The sequence below is a fragment of the Siniperca chuatsi genome, linkage group LG6 (genome assembly GCF_020085105.1).
Source record: "Siniperca chuatsi isolate FFG_IHB_CAS linkage group LG6, ASM2008510v1, whole genome shotgun sequence".
Lineage (NCBI taxonomy): Eukaryota > Metazoa > Chordata > Actinopteri > Centrarchiformes > Sinipercidae > Siniperca > Siniperca chuatsi.
In genome coordinates, this window is record NC_058047.1 from 18,323,666 (window position 1) to 18,344,302 (window position 20,637).

The 20,637-nt window shown below is 41.6% G+C and overlaps 1 protein-coding gene across 3 annotated transcripts in view; it reads right to left on the bottom strand.

Annotated features, from left to right (window-relative positions):
* Positions 1-20,637, bottom strand: part of tle2a (TLE family member 2, transcriptional corepressor a) — a 42,751-nt gene that overhangs the window by 7,889 nt on the left and 14,225 nt on the right. The window contains exons 3-12 of one of the 3 annotated variants that reach the window (XM_044198379.1): positions 12,715-12,778; positions 8,398-8,442; positions 6,047-6,109; positions 5,529-5,633; positions 4,951-5,164; positions 4,529-4,545; positions 3,074-3,166; positions 2,444-2,488; positions 1,167-1,328; positions 491-614 (exon numbers count right to left, since the gene is read on the bottom strand). In XM_044198379.1, the coding sequence (XP_044054314.1) occupies positions 491-614; positions 1,167-1,328; positions 2,444-2,488; positions 3,074-3,166; positions 4,529-4,545; positions 4,951-5,164; positions 5,529-5,633; positions 6,047-6,109; positions 8,398-8,442; positions 12,715-12,778 (932 nt within the window). The remainder of the gene's footprint in view (positions 1-490; positions 615-1,166; positions 1,329-2,443; positions 2,489-3,073; positions 3,167-4,528; positions 4,546-4,950; positions 5,165-5,528; positions 5,634-6,046; positions 6,110-8,397; positions 8,443-12,714; positions 12,779-20,637) is intronic. The other 2 variants (XM_044198380.1, XM_044198381.1) reach the window with 2 other exon arrangements.

Here is a 20,637-nt window from a genome sequence, read left to right on the forward strand (position 1 = left end):
ATACACTGGAATAGATGGAGGCTCATTATGAAGCAGCTCACAGTCACAGTCCATCACCTCTCCTAATCTTTCCATTTAAAAAGTGAGGGGCGCTGAATATTTTTGCCCACAGCTGCTTATTAAGTCCAGATGGTGGTAGGTGGTGGGAAGCTGGCTGACACCCATACCAACTACTGAGGCCCGATGTTGATAGAATCGCTACATATAACAAAGCGAGTAGAGGCTAAAAACTCATCGCTGCAAAGGCAGATTCATATTTTTAATTGATCCTGTGTGCAGTGAAAGGTTCCCTGAGAGGAGGGATGGAGACATTTGTCTTTTGGTCTCCTGAGTAACATTGAGAGAAATAACAGCTCCAGTGATGTAGGCAAGCTTTACAATTTCACTTTACACCAACTTTGGGTTTTCTGAAGTTCAACGCTCCCTTTTAACAATAAAGTGCAGATGATATGTTCTGTGGGAAATAAGCAAGCTCATGGGATATTCTTACCGAGGTCGACACCAGGCTTGCCAGGGACCGGTCTGAACTGCGGAGGTCCACTGGGTCCCGCAGTGTTGGACTCTTGAGACATGGGGGTCCCTGGCTTCATACCTGGAGTACTGGACTTCTCCCTCTGGAAAAGCAGAGAAAGAGAGAGAAGAGGAAAAGAAGAGAAGTGTTAGGAAATATGAGAACAGAAAATGGGACAGAAAATAAACTTCAAATGAAAAGTGAAATAGACGCGCTGCCTTTAGAATTAGATATGGGGGGGGGGGGGGACAATTCAATAGTGAAGGATGGAGTGAGCCAGGGAAAAAGAAGAATGGCAAAGAAAAGCACACAAACAAAAAGAGAAGGACAGTAAGGATGACTGAGGGCAGATGGGACCCAAGGAGTGCTGTGGGATGTCAGCAGCTTAGACTGTGGGATGCTGAATATACAGCATAATAACTCCGAGATGAACTATTGACCCGAACAAAACAGCAGAATACAGTGTGTGCTGACAGCATGGAAACACTGATGTCCTATACTGAAATATACCAAGTGTGTTCTGCATAGATTTCTGCACACACCTGACAAGGATACCACAAAAATGTATTCAAATATCTGTCTTTTAATGCCTTGGTGTGGTCCACTTAACAGCACATGAATCCATGTGTGTGTTCATACAGATGTGTTCATCTACCTGTGGGGGCTCTTTGCCCCGAGACGGGGAGGCGGCGCTGCTGGAGGAGGCCAGGGAGGTGGGGCTGGCCTGCGGGGGGCCCTCCTTACGAGATGGGGGAATCTTGTCCAGGCCGTTCTCCCTGGACGAGTAGGAATGCACACTGCGGGGGGACGACGGGTCCTGAATTCAAAAATACATAACATTTTATTACACAAGACAGAAATAAGAAGTAATGGTGATTTATTAATTAATTTATTGTGTTTTAGTGCTGAAGGCCACAGACATCACCTGGAAATTCATTACTCTCTTTTTGTTCTTATGTTGATTAACTCTTTTCTTGGCTTGTTCAGCGTATATAAACATTGAAACTGATTTTGCCTGCTGTAATCACTCCTCTGGTTTATACTGCCATTAAAAAACCACTTCCTACTGTTTCTAATGTAAGACAATATCCACAGTCCTTGTTCTGTGCAAAAATATATATTCCAAAGTTTATCTGAAATTAATATGATGCTTCAGCAATCTACGTTAATCAAATCAATTGGGCATTTTCCAAAGTAACAGACTTTTTAGTATGAAATTCCCATTTCTTATTTTTGCTGTTTTATTTTACTGTGGATATCGTCGATATCACTTACATCGGAAGCATATTAATGGCCAGTATGAACATGAGGAATGATTACAGCGAGCAAAATCTGAGTTCACATGGGAACCTGCTGATTGCTTTAAAACAGACTTGAAAAACTGTAAACCTATTCTTTAACTGCTCGTGCCAACTATTGTTCTTCTTTTATTGATTCTAAACTAACAATGAAATGCAATGAACATAAAAGAAATCACTTCCTGGCACCAGAGGAGTTTTCCTCATCCACCCAACATGGCAAAGTAAAAGCTTTCAGGAAATGGATATAGCCTCGGTTACTATTATCTTATGCACAAAGGACATATGTATTCATTTGGATGTCAAAGATAATTTTAAGAAATAACGTACAGGTCGTGCAGCTAGTTTTTTTTAACTTTTGTTAATCTATATGGGAAACAATTCTTTTCCAACACCTTACAACCTTGCTATCCATTTTGCACTCATTCATAAAACTAATTAAATCTCAACAATCATACCAACAGAATTATACATAAAAGTTGTAGAGAGCATGAATTGCAGTCAAGTGTGTGTATGTATATGTGGGGGTATTATCGTTATTATTATCATCATTATTCAGATGGTCTTGCTGGGTGTGTTTACATGATGTATGCAGATGAAAGCGGCAAAGTGAGGCCGGTGGCCGCCTACTAACCTCATCCACCACCAAATTATCATCACTCTTATCCGCATCGCTGCCCTGTGAGAGGAGAGAGAGAGAGTGAGATTAGATATTCCTGCTCTGCGGTCTGATGTATGTAGATTACATGTAGAAATATACAACACACACAGTCATATGTGTGTGTGTAACCAGATGTATTTGAAAAAGTTTTATAAAACATTTTTTGCACTTTCTCAAGAGCTTTAATTTGTTACACTGCAAATATAGGAAAATGAAAGATGGCTTGAAGTAAATGCAATGGACAGTACAAATGTAATTCATTTTAGATGTTTAACTTGGAGGGGTGAAATCCTCTAAGGCACCGTTGTTTTTAATATTGCAGGTCTTCTTGAACAAAGCGATAATGCTGAACTACCCAAGATTCATTTATCTCACACAAAAAAATAATCCCTTACAATGCTCAGTACATCTGCTTTTCCACAATAACACCAATAATGCAGTGATGACAGCAGAGTGTGGATATTTCAATTACTGTCTGAAAAGAGAGCAGGTCTCCAAAGTCACTGTGCAGACACCACTGGTCTTATCTGATGAGGACTGGCAGAGTTGGGTGAAGCTGTCCTTCAGTTATTTAAACATTTAACTGTTATGAAAGTATCTCACATAGTCTGTCATGAACTCCTTCTCATCAGCTTTCCTCTTCTTGCCGTTGAGGTAGTCTGCTGGGCGACCCTTATCCCCATTGGACAGAGAGCTCTGCAGAGAAGAGCAAGAGCAGAGGGGTGAGGAGGGGAGGAGAGAGTGAGGCAGAGGGCAAAGGGGAGGTGTGCATGGGGGCACAAAGAGGAGGAGGAGGAGAAGGAAGGAGTGAGGAGTGAAGAAAAGGGAGTGATAGTGGAGTAGAGGGTGATAATGAGGTGAGAGGGACTGCATAAATCATGTTGGGCTCATAAGCTTCGGAGATAAATGTGAAACAATATCAGCCTTCATCGATCGGCCAGCTCACTGTAGGAGTGAGGGGGAGAAACGGAATGCTTCAACTTTTCTTTAAGGCAGCAGAAGAGACTGTGGAGCTGCCTGAATGTGCTTTGGCACTGATGCACAGTTTTTTAAACCAGTATTGTCACAATTTTGTAGTAGTAGTGATAGAGCGTTGAGATCTAAAGTATTGTCATACAGGGTCCAGCATCCAGTATCAGTGACTGCAATCCTAGTGTATAAAAGCCAAAGAAAGCAAAATTTAAGCCAATAAGATGTTTTTATGCTTTTATGCCAATTTAAAAACCAAATAATAATCAAAGTTGCCAAAAGCTGTGTACTTACAACTGCTAACAACGGTTCTAAAAGTATATAAGTCAGTTTGGTTTACTAAAGTACATGCAGTGTGGGAAAAAACATGTTTACTTACTGCTCATTAAACCTTGGTTTTTAAAATCTGTAAACTGTATAAAAAAATAAAATAAAAAATAAGGCTTTATATTACGGGTCTGTAATTTTTGAATAAACTTCCTAATAATTTCAAAGGAGTTTAAGAAGTTTCCTGGAAAAAACTATCTAATGTGGTACTAATTATAGGGAAAATACAGCATACAAAAAATGTTAAATGTGTCTACAGGCAAACACAACATAACATACTGTATATGGACAATAATGTTTCCAATAATAAATTAATAATGACTAACATGGGTTAAAATGGAGCACTTCTTTTAACGAAATTCCTATTTTCCCTAATATTAGTACCACATTAGACAGTTGTTTCCAGGAAAATCATTACAACATTATTTTAAAAATGACATACCTGTAAAAATAAGAAAGCACAACCATATTTTTGGTTTACACATTTCCTTCTTTTGACTGCATGTCAAATGCAATATTAAGGACCCATAAAATAAAGCATTACCAAAAACATGTCTTATATCCATATTTATAAACTTATTATTTGGACTTCTCTATAGTTTTTTAGAGCCTTAGAAAACAAAATAAACTTTTCATTCTTAAAGCTTTTGTGGAGTGGATACCCACTACAACACTGAATTTGCCTATAATATCAAAGACCGCTGAACAAACGGGTGGACAAGTGTGAGAGTACTTGATATAAGTGCAGTAATTTGTACTCACCGGTCCTGCTTCACGGTCTATTCATTCCAGGCAGAAGCATCCAACACATCCATGTACCAGGCCACAGGACAGCAAATGCAGATAAGGACACACACACACACAAATGCAAGATTATCCACCATCACTTTACAACACTCTGCAGCTGATGACGCAGTGGAAAAATATCCCTGAGGAGTGTTATTATCAGCAACACCCCTGTGCACTGCCAAAAATCCAAAGCAAAGCCAATCATCAGAATCCATCGAGCCAAGCCTCTGTGTGTTTACTCTACTCCCACCTCAGCGAGATGTTTTCATCTCTAAGAATGCAATCCAACTCTCATCCCAGCCCTAAACCCATCTAGAGTTTTACACTTTTTGCTTTGAGAACCACAAACTGAAAGAAAAATAAGTAAACAAGTATCATTTAAAGTGCTCCTGTACCTCTGTGGTGCTCTGCTGCAGCGGCGGCCGCAACTGCTGCCTCTAGGTGTGCTCTCTCATCCTTGGCAGCCAGCTGGGCCCCCAGGGCCCCGGACAGGGCCAGCAGGCCAGATCCTCCGCTAAGCGCCAAGCCGGGGTGGGGCAGTCCTGATGGGTGTGGGCCCATTGGCAAACCCTGGGCATGCTGGGAGAGGTGCTGGGCCTGAAGCTGCTGCTGTAGAGGGGAAGAATAGAAGAAGAAACAGAGACAGAGGGGAGACAGAAGAAAGAGATTTGGGTGACTTACAAGCACTAGAAGAAGTGGCTCAACAGGAAGTGATCAAGACGAGGAAAGGAGGAAGGGAACTAAGTGCTGCGATGTGCACGAGAGGACAAGAGGGGAAATGCTGAGGTCAGGGCAGTGGCTCTTTAGAAGGGGAAGCTCTGCGGCCAAATCAGCATGATGGGAGATAAAGTGACAAATAACTAAAACTGGAGTATTATTTAAAGCCTGTTTCGAGTGGGCCAATGGATGTTTGCCTCAATAAAAGCAAAAGAAAAAGAGGGAATATAAATAAATGGGAGGATAAGGTACACACGCTATGAGGCAGAGGGGGGAGCCCACGTACCCCTATCGAAGCATTTAGCTCCCCCATGGTCACCTGTTTGGCGCGCTCCATGGCCTGGACCACCTGTTGTTGGTGCTGTGGAACAAACCAAGAGGTCAGTGAGGGCAGGTGGCTTCAGAATTAAATACTCTGACTTAAAATTCAAATGTTTTTCCCCCTCTGTAGACTGAATTAATATGAATGACGTGTAACATTTCTTAATTAGTGTGAAAAAGTATTCATACTCTCACAAACAGCATATTTGAAATACATATTTTTTCACTCAGGGAATCATGTGAGCGCATGCAACCATTTGGCGATCGAGGAATGTGCTTTGAAGTTCTGTCCATCTGCAGCTCTGAGTGTGTGTGTGTATGAGTTATTGCCTATTGTGTGTTTGCATGTGCACGCCTTCTGTGTGGGCAGCTGGGCTGCTGTCAGACAGCAGAGAGAGGGAGGGCTGGATGCAGTACAGTGTGTGTGTGTGTGTGTGTGTGTGTGTGTGTCACCTCCTGTGACAGGAATGGGATGAGCTGAGCACAGATCACGTTCAACCGCTTGGCAATCTCCGTCTGAAAGAAAAAAACAAAAAAGATACTGTTGCTTTGATGAACACACACACACCCAAGATTGAGCTCAAACAAAAAGAAAACACACACTCATAAAAAAGGTTACACACACACACACAGCGTGGCCTGCCTCTCCCAGGGCCAGTGTGGTAAATATTTCAGCTGCTTACATTTGGTCCATGCAAATGGAAACTCTGCCAGGGAGTTTGGCTAAAATATTCATGGACAGCATCTGCTGTGGCCTCAGCCAGCCCACACAGAGTGGGTGTGTATGTGTGTGTGAAGGAGAGATGGATTGATTCACCATCTTTTCTGTGTGTGTGTGTGTGTGTGTGTGTGCGCGCGCATGTGTGTGTGTGTGTGCACGCATGTGTTTCTGATGTATCCTTTCATGTCTGTTTGTCTGTGTGTGTGTTTGCATTTTGCATGCTTGAGTGTGTGTGTGTTTCCTGCTGGGGGTCAAGGATTCTTGCTGTGGGTGTGTGTCTGTCTCGATCTGCTCTACTACACAGCCAACAGCAAACTCTTCCTACCCCCCCCCCATTACCACCATCATCTCTCTTTCCATCCCTCTCTCCTCCTTTCCATCTCACTTCATTTGTGGCTCTATCCATCCCTCATTCCAATTCTCCCTTCCCAGTATTAATGCAGTATCAATGTTACAGGTGCTGTCATGTTTAACACACACACACACACACACACAGAAAAATGTTTAGCGGCCGGCAGGCCCAACAAGGCCGTTAGGGCCAGTAATGACATGCATGCAGAGATCATGACAACATCATTATAGCCGCAGGCTGTTTGTCTTGTTGACAGCTAGACTCTGATGTGTGTGTGTGTGATGTGATGTGTGAGAATGTGTGTGCACGTGTATGTGTATACACACACACACTCCCCACCCCATTCTCTCTCTTAAGTGATTTATTGATGCCGGACTGAACTTCCACCCCCTCCTTTTTCTCGCTCTCCCTCTCTCATACGCACTCTCTCATTCCTCTCGCTTGCCCACATCTCTCCCTCCCTCCTCTCTCCATTTTTCAGCCAGGCAGCCCCCCCCTTCCCTCTATCCTCTGAATCCATCACCCCCCACCCCAAGGGAAACACAATGATTTCTTGTTAGAGAACTCCAACTACTAAATGACATCTTCGGGAGCGAGAGAGAGAGAGAGAGAGAGAGAGAGAGAGAGAGAGAGAGAGAGAGAGAGAGAGAGAGAGAGAGAGAGAGAGAGAGAGAGAGAGAGAGAGAGAGAGAGAGAGAGAGAGAGAGAGAGAGAGAGAGAACATGAGCAATTGAGAGAAAGAGGATAAAGAGGGGAGGACAAAATGGGAGAGGGGAAATGAAAAGAGGAGGCGGAGGAAGGAGAGGAGGTAGAGGAGGAGGAAAAGGGCAGATTGGGTTGAGGGAATGACAGCCAATGAACGAAGGATGTGGGAGGGAGAGAAGAAAGACAGAAAGAAGAAACAGAAGGAAGGCGGGGGAGGAAAATCGAGATGGGGGTGCAGTGGTGGCGGAGGCTCGACAAAAGCGAAGAGATTGAGATGGTGAAATGAACGGCGAGGGAGAGAAAAAGAAAGGGAGAGTAGACAGCAGGAAGGCAGTGACCTGATTTAAAGTGAAATTCAGCATGGACTGTATGTCTGCAAGGAGACAGAGGTGGAGGGAGGGTGTGCAAAAACAAAAAAAAAAGAGATAAAGAGAAATCAATGGAAAGGAAGGGAGACAGGGATGGTGAAGAAACGGAGATTAAAAGAGAGGCGCATTAAAAAAAGAAGTAAGACAGCAATATAAGGGAAAGAAGAAAAGAGGGATAGGGGACAGAAGCAGGGCATGGAGGGAGGGAGGAAGCACAGAGTCGGTAACAGACAAGGATTTATGACGGGGGAGGCTGTTCTGGAAAATTGGGGAAGGGCAGAGTATTCTCATCTGTCTGTCTGTGGTGGAGAAATGAATTCTGTTTGTGGATCCCATTAACGCCTCCACAGCATAATGCCGCTATATGGGTCCATCAGAGAGAGGATTGACATTACAGTGGTAGGGAGAGAGAGAAAAAGACAAAAGCCCATGGCACACCAATCCAAACACCAGACAGAGACAGAGACAGAGAGAGAGACAGAGAGAGAGACAGAGAGTTTCCTAAAAATATCATTTGAGCGGAGCTAATTGGGGGCAAAAAGAAGGAGACAGTGTCAATAATCCAAAGCTTTAGGAGTATGAGGCAGGAGGGACAAGAGAGGGGGCGAGAGACATATAGAGGCAGAAAGAGAGAGAGAGAGACCTGGAGCTCACTCACCTGTTTGTGCATTTCAATGTTAAGGCCGTAGGACATCTCATAATACTGAAACACAGCAGATCATCAGTTAATATACATGATTGGACATAAAGAATATGAGATGACTGACATGCACAAACGGAGTACATAATGATATGAGTTTTTTATTATAATATAATGAATATTTCCCATGTGGATATAGGAATATGGACATCACTTCGAAAGACTGAATGAGGAATGCAGACGTTTGTGGACTAAAAGCATTTTTCATTAGTTTTTATTTCATTTTGACTTTTTGTTTTCAATTTGTTTAGTTTTAATTGGTTTCGAAATCGGTTTTTGCTAGTTTAGTTTTTTTTGAAAATGCTTAGTTTTAGTTTAGCTTTTATCAGTTTTAGTGTAAGTTTTAGTTTTTATTTGTAATATGGGTTATTTGTCAAAAAAGGTCAGAAAAGGTCAGGAAAAAGTAGTGCATGATAAAAACAAAACATCTTACTACAGTACATTTGTACTGCCTGGCCTGGATCCAACATTAGCTTCTCTTTTGGGGTAGGGGGGCTGGGCGCTCTCCCTTACCTTGTTAAGTTAAGGTAGGTCAGCCTTCTTGTGCAATTTTTTTCAAAAAGGACTTTCAAATTTGTGGGATTTTTCCTCTTGAGAAATGTTTCACATATTTTAATCACCTTCCACTACTACAAGGCACTTGCTTTGTGACACAGTCGTATTCAAAGTAATCCCAAATAGGACTCTGGTGCTTTCTCCTGACTTTTGCTGCCATGATGCCAACCGTGGTGTGGACGGATTGGCCGACAGCTGGCGTAAACCTGGCACAGCTAAAAAAGTGGAAGATAAATTTAATATCCACCTGAAATACTAGGCTTGTGTAGTATGAAATAAATTGACAAAGATGAAACCTAAGGACATTTTCTCTATAATTTTAGTTTGTTTTAGTTAGTTTTGTAAACACAATACAGTTTCAGTTAGTTATCGTTTTTTGTAAAGCCTTGTTTTAATTTTTTATTAAAAATTCAGTAAATGAAAATGTTTTTTCACATTTAGTTTTCGTTAGTTCATTAACGATAGTAACCTTGCCACAAACAGGGTAGGAAAGTCAAAAAGTATTAAAAGACAGACTAACATATTGTTGGTTTTGATCTTTTTATGGGATTTGTTAAAAATAAATTGGATTTTGCCATTTTTTTAAGACATGAAAAGAACATGTTACAAAAAACAAACAAACCATACAAATACTTTTTCAACTGATGACGAATTACATGACTCAAAACATCTCATTTGTGTCATAGTTTGTGTGAGATGTTACATTTACATAAATTGGCAATTCAGTCATTGTTTTTACACACATAAATTCAACAGTGCGAGCCCCGAACCACTCACAAAATCTTTTCCTTTGCTCCCAGCTTTAGAGGATGCCAGCCCTTGCATGTGCACTCTGAAGTGCCCATATGTCCCTAAAAGCACATTGCCAGTAATTTCACACTGACTCTGCTGAAAGTCAATGGTACTAAATTGACTCTGAGGTGTGTTTCGGGAAGCCAGAAACCGGAAGTGAGGCAGGGAAATTGTCACCGGGCAGAAGAAAGTGACAGAGTATTGCAATAATCATATCTAATGTGAGCTATTTGACCCTGGCTTTTACCCGAAAGTACAAGGAGCTGTGAGGAACGCAGGAGGAGATGAATGCCACGGAGAGAGACAGGTGAGGGTCTCTCTCTCTCTACCTTCAGAGATGGACGAAAGAGGAGAGCATTTTAAAGTCTAATGCCTCGAAAAGTGACAGGCTGACATTTGCTTTTCAGCGTGACTGGTTGTGGAGAGAAGAGATTGGCAGTTAGGCAGCCAGAACAGGCTGGCAGGATGGGAGAGGAGATGGCAAGGGTCCTCTCTCTCCAGACATCTTTCCTGGCAGTTAGCGGGCGTGTGTGTGCGTGTGTGTGTGATTGAGAGAGAGAAAGAGAAGGTGTGTGTGTGTTTGTAGCACAAGCCTGCAACTATCTAGGCGTGTGTATCTATGTGCTTTGTGTGCATGTTTCCCTGCAAGTGTGTTTGTTCTCTGTGCATGTGTGCGCTCCTCTTTCTGTGGTGTCTGTGTGCCACCATAAAAGACGCCTTTTCTGGCAGCTGGCAGCTCTGCTTGGCAGTTGGTGTGCCAAGTTTCGCCTGTTGCTTAGCAACATCCAAACTCATCCAAACCCAAATCATCAGCCAGGAAAGGAGACCTGGCCTGTGCTTGATGCCAGCTAACCCCCATCACTGAAACTTCAATCCCCCCCACAAGTCCCCGCTCTGTGCCAAGATTGCCACATAGCTCTTTTTTGGCACAGCAGGTTCTGGGCAGCCTGCACTTTGTCAGCTGTGGTTGTGTGGGGCTCTGATCACAGGTAAATCAAAGCTGGAGGTTTGCAGAGTTTAAAAACAAAGAAAGAAAGAATTTTAGCCTTTCCTTTCTTTGCTGATCATGTATCCTTCACAATCATACAGCCACACATATTCCCACAGTGTTGCATCTGAATGGAGCACATTAAAGCTTCTGTGCTATCTGTTGAGAAGAGAAAGTGTCTGTGCTTCATTTGTTTAAATGCCCAGATTTTCAGGAAGCATTCCGGGATTCAACCATTGGTCACATGTTTACTTCTATAACTTCCTCTGCCCTCACTGATGAGATGCAAAAGCTTCAGAGAACACAACATGTGATCACACTAACCCCTAATAGAGCAGTGTGGGAGGGAATGACTGACAACCAGTGACACAGCAATAATACAACTATAAGTCTAGTAAGAGTATAGTCCTACAATGAAAATTCCCAATACTCAATTATTGTCTTCATTAACCAATTAATTATTTGATCTTTAGAATGTCATAAGATAATGAAAAATACCCAACACAATTTCAAAAGATGACACTCAAATGTCTTGTTTTGTACAACCAACAGTTTAAAGCCCAAAGTTATTAACTTTACTATGATAAAAGACAAAGAAAGCCACATATTCACATTCAAGGATCTGAAAAAGTTAATTTGGGGAATTTTTGCTTAGCAGGGAGACGTAAACAATTGATCAATTATCAAAATTGTTGCCAATTAATTTTCTGCTGATCCGCTAATTGATTCATTGACTAATCGTTTCAGCTCTGGTAGAGTTCAGCAGCAACTCTGCCAGGGTTCGAGCTTTGATTCCCACTGGGCTCATACTGTATGAGCATATACCAAAACAGCATTTCCTTCCTCATAAAACATGTGCAACGCAGATTTAACCTTTTAAATCCTGTGTGGTTTCCATGTTTACATACTTGCAGTATTCTTCCCTGCCTTTGTTGGCGCATTGCTGCCACCTGTAGATCAGTGGAATAATGTTGAATCATTGGCAGGGCTGTGTATCGTGTCCCACACGTGTGTATGTGTCCGTGTGGGCGTGTGTGAGACAAACTAAACGGAGACCCGCTCATAAATAAACAGCTCCATAGAGCTACTAGAGATCAAAAGCTCCACAGGTTGCCTATAAGTTGATGACATGAACCACCACAAATGTAACACGGATACTGAATACACCTTTAGGGACACTATCGCTAACTGTTAAATGATCTATTGTGGCTTGAATTAAATCAGAGAGAGGCATACAAAAGTGAGAAATTTGCTTTTTATTTCATCTGTGCTGCCAACTGTAACAGACACGGACACTCGAAGATGGGAGTTGTTTGAAATACGTCAATACTAGTAGCGATATAAACCTAAGATTCAGCACGGATACCAGAATTATGCTTTTTTTTTGGTACCTTACTTTGAGAAATATAAACAGATTTTTCAATAAAACTCTTAAGAATCCAAAGATGTCAAATGTTAATTGTTCTCTGTACACAAGCAACTGCACAAGAAATTTGCCTGAATTTAACAGTTGAAATTTTGATTTTGAAGATCAGACACTGGATTCCAGCTTTCAGCACTCAGTTAGATACTCTGTGCAATATACGCAGTGGGTTGGTACCATAGACTGTATATGAAGATGGTTGGTACCAAAAGAGTATTAGATTCTATAAACAGCCCTAGACAGATGTGGACACACATCAGCAGTATAGCCCACGACTACATATCTCAGACACCAAAAAAAAAAAGACACACGCAAACACAAGATTGCACGCCCATGTAAGTGCTGTTTATTCTCCAGTCCTATAATATGTACGTGTGTGTGGTCTTGCGTGTGGTTTTTGGTGGGTGTTGTTTGGCAGCTGTTAGCAGATGAAAGGGATTCTGCGGACTTGGCACCGGACTTGCTGTGAGTGAATGCAGAGAGACATGGCCTCTCTGTGTGTGTGTGTGTGTCTCACCATAACGTAGTGTCTCTGGATCTCTGTCTTCTCTGTAGCCAGTTTCTCACATTCCATTTTCAAACTGCAATGGAGAGAAGAGTAGAAAAAATAAAGAGTGAGTTTTGATGTGTATCATATCCCAAATAAAAATACACAATGCAATTAGCAACATGACAACAAATTACTCCCTACTCACTCACTCACTCTCTCCTCTCTCTCTCCTTCTCTCTCACACTCAGTGGGGGAGGGGGGAGAAGGGTGACTTGGGTGCTGACAGCCCATTATCACCTCAGAGCACAGCAGAAATAGACAAAGTCACGCTTGGAGCTTGAAACCCAGCCAAGACCGCAGGCAGGCACATCCAAGGTGTCTCTCTTTCTCTCTCTGGACAATTTTCAATCTATCCATGTGCCCTCCACTCCTCCTCATTTTGTTGCTTCCCCAATTACCAGCCAGTCCATCTGTCTCTCTCTCTCTCTGTCTGACCGTTCCCCCTTCTTTCACCTTCGACAGCATACTTCACTGGAATTGAGGCTTCTGCTTTAAGTAGGTCAAAATGGCCAATTCTGTCTGGATATGTAATAAATCTGCCTTTTTCTGTTTTAACAATCACTTCAGGACATGACCTGTGTCTGTTGCTCAGTCTGTGAGCATGTCAGGCTGCCACAGATATAGCAAGGCCACACACATCTCTGAAATGATGGCAGCCAAATACCTCTCCCACGTGTATATTTCTGTTTGTCTCTCCTCGAACCCAAACCAGTCCCAGGTGTCCTCTAAAAGTGGATAATGCCAATGGCTAGATTTGCAAACACAGACACTTTCACTTCTAAACTTGTTTGTATATCAGGTGCAAGTACAACACCTCCCTTGTTACCTCTGCAATTCTCTCTCCCTCTTCAATACGTCCGCCCCCCCCCAAGAGAAGTAGTATATTTTGGGCTCGCGGCAGTTTATGCCGACTTGTTTGCGGGCGGCAGATAGATTGATGGTGGGTGGTGGTGTGGTGAGGTGGGACGTTGGAGGAGGGTGGAGGGAGGTGGGAGGGTCGTTTGGTGGAGGAAAATTAGAATATGATTAATACCGCAACATTACCCCCAGCCGCAACAGGTAATAACGGCCCCATCCGCTCTCCTTCTCCAGTGTGGCGTGCACACACACACACACACATAATTGACTCATTTATCATTGCCAGCCAGTTGAAGAGAAGAGGGACGAGGGAGGAAAGGGAGAGAAGCAGGACGAAGAGTGGGAGAGGGTGGTGGTGGTACGGGAGGGGGGTACTGAGGATTAACCCCCCCCCCCCACCCTATAGATTTTATTACAGTGGAATTGCCTCTCGGCAGAAGTCACTCACAGCTGGACTGAAAACTAATGTGACTGTGTGTGTTTGTGCGCACGGCTGCCAGTGTGCTCATCACAACATAAACGTGGGATGAGCTTGGGGAAGCAGAGCAATGACTAGACACAAACGCACACACACACACACACAGAAAATGCGGTGCTGTGGTTAGGACTGTAACTAAAGATTATTTTTATTAGCAATTAATCAGTCGATTTTCGTTTTTGATTTATCACTTAATCCTTTAGTCTATAAAGTGTCAAAAAAGTGACAGCACCCATGAATATTTTCTAGAGCCCATGATAATGTCTTCAAATTTCTCGATCTGTTCAACCAACAGTCCAAAAATTCAGTTTATATAAAGCAGAGAAGAGCATCAAATCCTCACATTTGAGAAGCCAGAACTAGAGAATGTTTGGCAATTTTCTTTGATAAACGACTTCACCAAAGTCCAACTAGGGACCTTTGTTGTATGTCTTTACCCATCTCTCTCTCCCCTCATTTCTCTCTACTCTCACCAATCTAATAAAGCCATAAAATGGCTAAGAAATACATAAACAATTGTTGTCAATTTTCTGTAGATCAGCTAATTAATTTATCAACTAATCATTTCAGCTCCACACATGATGTTTAATTAGAACTTATGGTTCATGGATGCAGGCTTTCTTACACTATCATTTTGAGAGAATTCACAGCAGGTCGGTGCTAGAAAATGACTGTTTGTGGTCCGAATGCTACATTCACAATACCGCCTCGGCTCATCAGCCGTTGTTTTAGCAAACGAGCCACAGTCAGCCACAATATTAATACCACTAACGAGAGTCGGGGGGGGCTAGAAAAAAAAAATTAGAAAAAAAAAAATCAATGTTTCTATACCCGCAAAGTCAGTCCACTGTTTTTGGCAAGGCGCTCCAGAAATCGCACAATAGCATTGCAAGGTTGCATAGCAAATGTATACACATACACACAGTGTGCAGACAGGCACTTCTTGTGCTTACAGGAAAGACCCCAAGATCACACTCAGAAAGAAATAACCATTCCCCACAAAATGGACTTCAAGGAATGAAATTACTCTGTGCGTGCGTGCGTGCGTGCGTGCGTGCGTGTGTGGTTGCCATTATGTGACTGTAGGAACATAAAAGAGTTGGAGGGGGGAAGAAAATGATGGAGAGAGGGTAGGAGAGCGGTGAGCAGGAAGTGGGTTTTTCATGTCGAAATGATTGCCTGTAATAATTAGTGTTTGGCTCAGCACCATTTACTGAGAGAGATGGAGGGAGAGAAGGTTGGAGAGAAAGACAGCAACACAGAAAAACAAGATTGAGTGAGCGAGCAAGAGAGAAAGAACCAGCAAGAAAAAAGGAGATGACTGTGTGTGTGTGTGTGTGTGTGTGTGTGTGTGTGTGTGTGTGTGTGTGTGTGTGTGTGTGTGTGCGTGCGTGCGTCACGGTGGGCTCGATTCCTCCAATCTTTCACCAGCAGTGACAGGAGATAAGATGATCAGCCGAATGCGCTACAAATCTGCAGTCTGCCAGCCCTCAGACAGCTCTGTCAGTGCTGCACTGCTACACACACACACACACACACACACACACACACGGAGCATGGAAGCATTTAGGTGTGTGCGCTTGTACATACTAAACCAACATACTTACAGCATATAGTGCATGCATGTAGGCACACAAACAAAATTAACACAAGAGCACACATACAGTATATACACCCACACACAGTATATACACCCACACATACACACAAACCTGCTAAATAAACACAGACATGAACACACACACACACTCTCTCTCTCTCTCTCTCTAACGAGATCCTACAGACAGTGAAGCTTCTAATTAAGATCCTGCACTTTGTTGAAATGTGCCGACTGCCTTTTTAGTCTCCATGTTTGAAACAGGCTACTGGGCATTGTAAAAATGTCAACTCTTTCCTTTCCAGTGTTTGTTTTTCTTAACAAAACTTCTACTTTCACTATTCCCTCACTGATTATTTTACTAAAAAGGAACAAAGACATTTTTCTATAAAATGCTTGTCAGTTGCTTTTGGTTGTTCGAGAATATTTTTATCTGTGTTCAGAGATAAAATTCAAGAGAACATTGATTTTCTTTCCACAAAAAAGGCATCAGTGTGAGCAGGACTGCAGAAACAGGGCATCATTAAATGGGTTGGTGCCAGCTGATATTATTACTTTTTTTCCCTTGATGAAAAATCATCAGCTGCATAATTTTTATGTTAAATATACAGTAGAATACATATACACATATATACAGTGCTTCTTCTAAAAGCATTGGGCAAGCAGCATCCCAAAAAGTCATTCAAGTTAAAAAGGGAGAAAGTTAATCTTGTCCTTCCACCAGCCAACTGTGTGTCTGGTCTAAACAAATACACAATACAGAGTAGAGATGGCGGATGTGTAAGGCTTTACCAACATAAAGGTTTAATTTCATGGCATATGACTGGTCTCTTAAACATTGTTATCCTATGATATGAACATTTTATTTGGACAGACATTTCCAGTCAGTCAGGCTGGGTATAGAACTTCAGTATAGATAAAACAGTTAGTAGAGTGACTGATTATTCAATCGACAGAAAATTAATCTGCAACAATTTTGATAATGAATTGTTTACATGATTTTTTTAAAACAAAAAAATTAATCACAAATGTGAATATTGGCTGGTTTCTCAGTCTTCTATAACAGTAAGCTGAATCACTTAACCAGTTTGGACAGCTGGTTAGAAAAAACAAGCAATTTAAATGTGTCAGCTTGGGCTTTGGGAAATTATGATGGACTTTTTTCACAATCTTCTGGCCTTTTATAGACCAAATGGCTGCTCGAGAAAATATTCGGCAGACCAAAATAATTGTTATTCGCAGCTCTTAGACGCAGTGCTTTTTGAGTGGTGTGTGTAGCACTGAATATCCAAGACTGTCAAGTACTGAAAGCTGGCATTAAATGCTTGGTCAGATTCTTAGTCTTGTTGACCAACTCTTTTATTGTTTATTATTTCATATAAAATCATTATTTTGGTAACTTTACGCTATTTTATTTATTAAACAAAGCTTGTGCTTTTGTTTGTTATTTTGTTCAAATCAAAAAATGCGTCTTTATATTTCTGAAGTAAGGTATCAAAAACAGCATCGACTGAAACTCATCGCATCTAAGGCTGCAACTAATCATTTTCATTATCAGTTAATCTGACATTTGTTTTTTCGCTTAATCTATTAATAATATATGGTCTATGAAATATCAGAAAATAGTGACAAATGACCATCAAAAAAGTTCCAGCTGGGGCTCCAAAGTTCCCAAAGCGACATGTTTGTCTGGTTCAAAACCAGAAGATATTAGCATATTAGAAAATTGTCACATTTGAAAAGCTGCAACCAGAGAATGTTTTGCATTTTTGAAAAATTGCAATTGCATAAAAAAAAAGGACAATTGTTTCAGTGCTACACTTAACAGAAAAAGCATACATCCTGATAAACATCATTTTTAATGTTCATATAAATTTAAAACATTTCCAGGCAAATCACTCAGCACTAAAGCTACTGATCCTTATTAATCCTGACATACTGTCTGCTACCAAGCCTGGTTCTACCATCACTTGTTCTGCAGTCTGGAGCCCATCGTTGTCCTGGCAGACAAGCATCATAAGTGACACAAGTGCTATACAAATACAGAGCTACCAGCCAGTAAAGAACACACACACACACACACACACACACACTGATGGGAGCCATGTAGTGACTGCACCAGTGTCGTGCCATTATAGTGTGAGGACCATTTAGACCGCCAGCCTGCAGGTATGTGACTGTTCACTTTACATCACATTAACTATTTATCAACCTTTCCTCGCTACTTCACTGGAAAAACCTTCCACTTCTCTCCCAGTCTCTCTCTCTTCAAACACACACATCAGGGACCCACCCAACTCGCCTGTGTGCTCTTTCATCATCTCTCAAGGGTGTGTACAAGAGCAAATACACACACACACACACACAAAACAAAGCTGGGATGTTGTTGCACAATAGCAGGCCAACCGTACCCCTCGCTGCTGCCAAACTCACTGTAAAGGCTGCTCTTTCATGAATGTTTGACACACACACACACCACACACACACACACACCACACACACACAAACAATTAAAACAGGGAGAGGCTGTATCACACAAACCAACCCACAAATAAAATGCACACGTAACTATACACAAACAACAAACCCTCAGCCCTCCCTAAAGCAAATATAATTTGAACATTTGGTGAGTGACAGACAGGCAGTTAAACACAGAGGATCCTGGCTATTTTATCTAATTATATCTGTATACACAGCCTCTGGATACATGTACTCTAAAGATATTCAGCTTCATAGCCTCCTCCAGAACTTTATTCAGTGCAGTTCAGACACTACTCAGCTTTGGTGAATAAGCATTTCTATTAGGATTGGAAATTCAGTTTAATGTTGTTGTTAAAACAGTTAACTACTAACAAATTCCTAGAGTCCAAGGTGACATCTTAATATGTTGTTTTGTCTGACCAATAGTCCAAAACCCAATTAGATTTACTACTAATTCTTAAATTAAAAAGGGATAGCTGCAAATTCTTATATTTGAGAAGGTAGACCAATTAAATATAGCATTTTACTTTAAAAAAAGAAAAAAAAAAAAGAGAGAAACGATTATCAAAATAGTTGCCAATTAATTCTCTGTCGATCAATTAATCAACAAATCTTTTCACCTCTACTAATGATTATTTTCATTAATAATTAACCGATTTACAATTCTTGTGATCATTTAGTCTATAAAATGTTAAAAAATAATGAAAAGTGACAATCACAACTTAAAGCCCAAGGTGACGTCTTCAAATAGTTTGTTTTGTCCAGCCAACAGCCCGGAATGCAAAGATATTCAAACCAGTCAATGTTTGTCATTTATTCATCAAAAGTGCCAAACCATAAATGATCATTTTCACTCGACTAATCGATTATTTGACTATTGTCAAACATTGCACTATTGTGAACGATGACGACCAGAGATTAACCTTTGACAGCAGTTTTATTTGCATGAGGTAAAACACAAGTTCATAATGTGTTCTGAAAGAGGTACATCTGGCCAATATCACCAGTCTCTCTGCTTGTTGCTACAGTACATGTTACTGCAAGCTACAGCAAAATGTAGCATTTGATATGGTGACCGCCAAATATTTTAAGGATGACACACACTCATTCAGGATGTGTGAGGCAGTAGTTACTACTGCTGTGTAGTATTTGGGCAGAGATGAGTGGAGGGGCTCGTAAGTGATGAGTGGCAGCATGTTAGGCTCTCCACTCTGCGCTATCTTACTCTGCAGAACACACACACGTCAGTCATAATGCAACCTGTGTGTGTGTGTGTGTGTGTGTTAATAGAAAGAGAATTACAGTAATGAGAGCTCTGTGTCAGCAGCTCCTCCATCTCCCCTTAGTCTACTGATTACAGCCTGTTTAGATAGTTAACACACACAGCAAAAATCAGAGCAGCTGACCAACCAATGACCCTTCCTTCCCTTTCTTTAGCTTCCTTAGTAATCTCTCATCCTTTCATGCCAACCACTGATATGCCAACAAAACCAACAAGCAACACACAAATTTAGAAACGCACCCTGCCACCCACCCATCCATCGTCTCGCCCACACACACACAGTTGCAGCTCATCAGCGCTAATCCCTTCCCTCCGTCTCTTTCCTGCCATCTAATCCAACATCTATCAGAATCCAGCCACCTTCTCTGCAGACAAAATACACAACTAAGCCATGCTATTTCTGGACAACATCTATTTGTGTGTGTTAAGATAATTGGGGAGGCCTGTACATATGTGTAAGTGTGTGTTAAGCACATACATCAGATTGGGAATCTGTCTGAATGGGTCAGTGTGTTTGTGTCTGGCTCTTTGGGCGTTCAGGTCATGTTTTTTGATGTAATGTGAATAGTGCACAAGTGAAGTGAAGTTGTAGCCTGCATTCAGATGTGGATCTGTGCTCCAACCTGTCTGCTAAACAAGGCCACTGCTAATCCTACTGACCGCTATCTGTCTGGACCTTTCCAAAACTGCTGACAAGCTGACTTTTTTAGGGTTATGTTCGGAAAGCAAAACTGGCATCCAACAGCTTCTAAGAGTTACACCATTATTAAAAAGAGTCAAGTGGGTTTACGTGGGATAACGACATAATGGTGGTTTTATGACCTGAAAGTAGCAGATGGCTCAAGAGAAGTTGACATGCATGACTATGCTTCTTGATGATTGCCACACACAAACACAAAAAGCCATCCTCAGCCATATTTCATGTTAATATTATCAAAAAACATAAAATGACATCAGCAGAGGACTGGGCAATACATTAATCAGAACATCTGCCCAATATTAGCATATAAACTTTTTAAAAAAGGTACAAGGGGGCACAAGCCAGTGTCTTCTTGTGCCAGTCCCAAGTCTGGATAAATGCAGAGGGTTGTGTCAGGAAGGGCATCCGACGTAAAACACATGCCAAATTTAAAATGCGAATCGTGAAAATGACTTCCACACCGGATCGGTCGGGGCCCGGATTAACAAATTGGT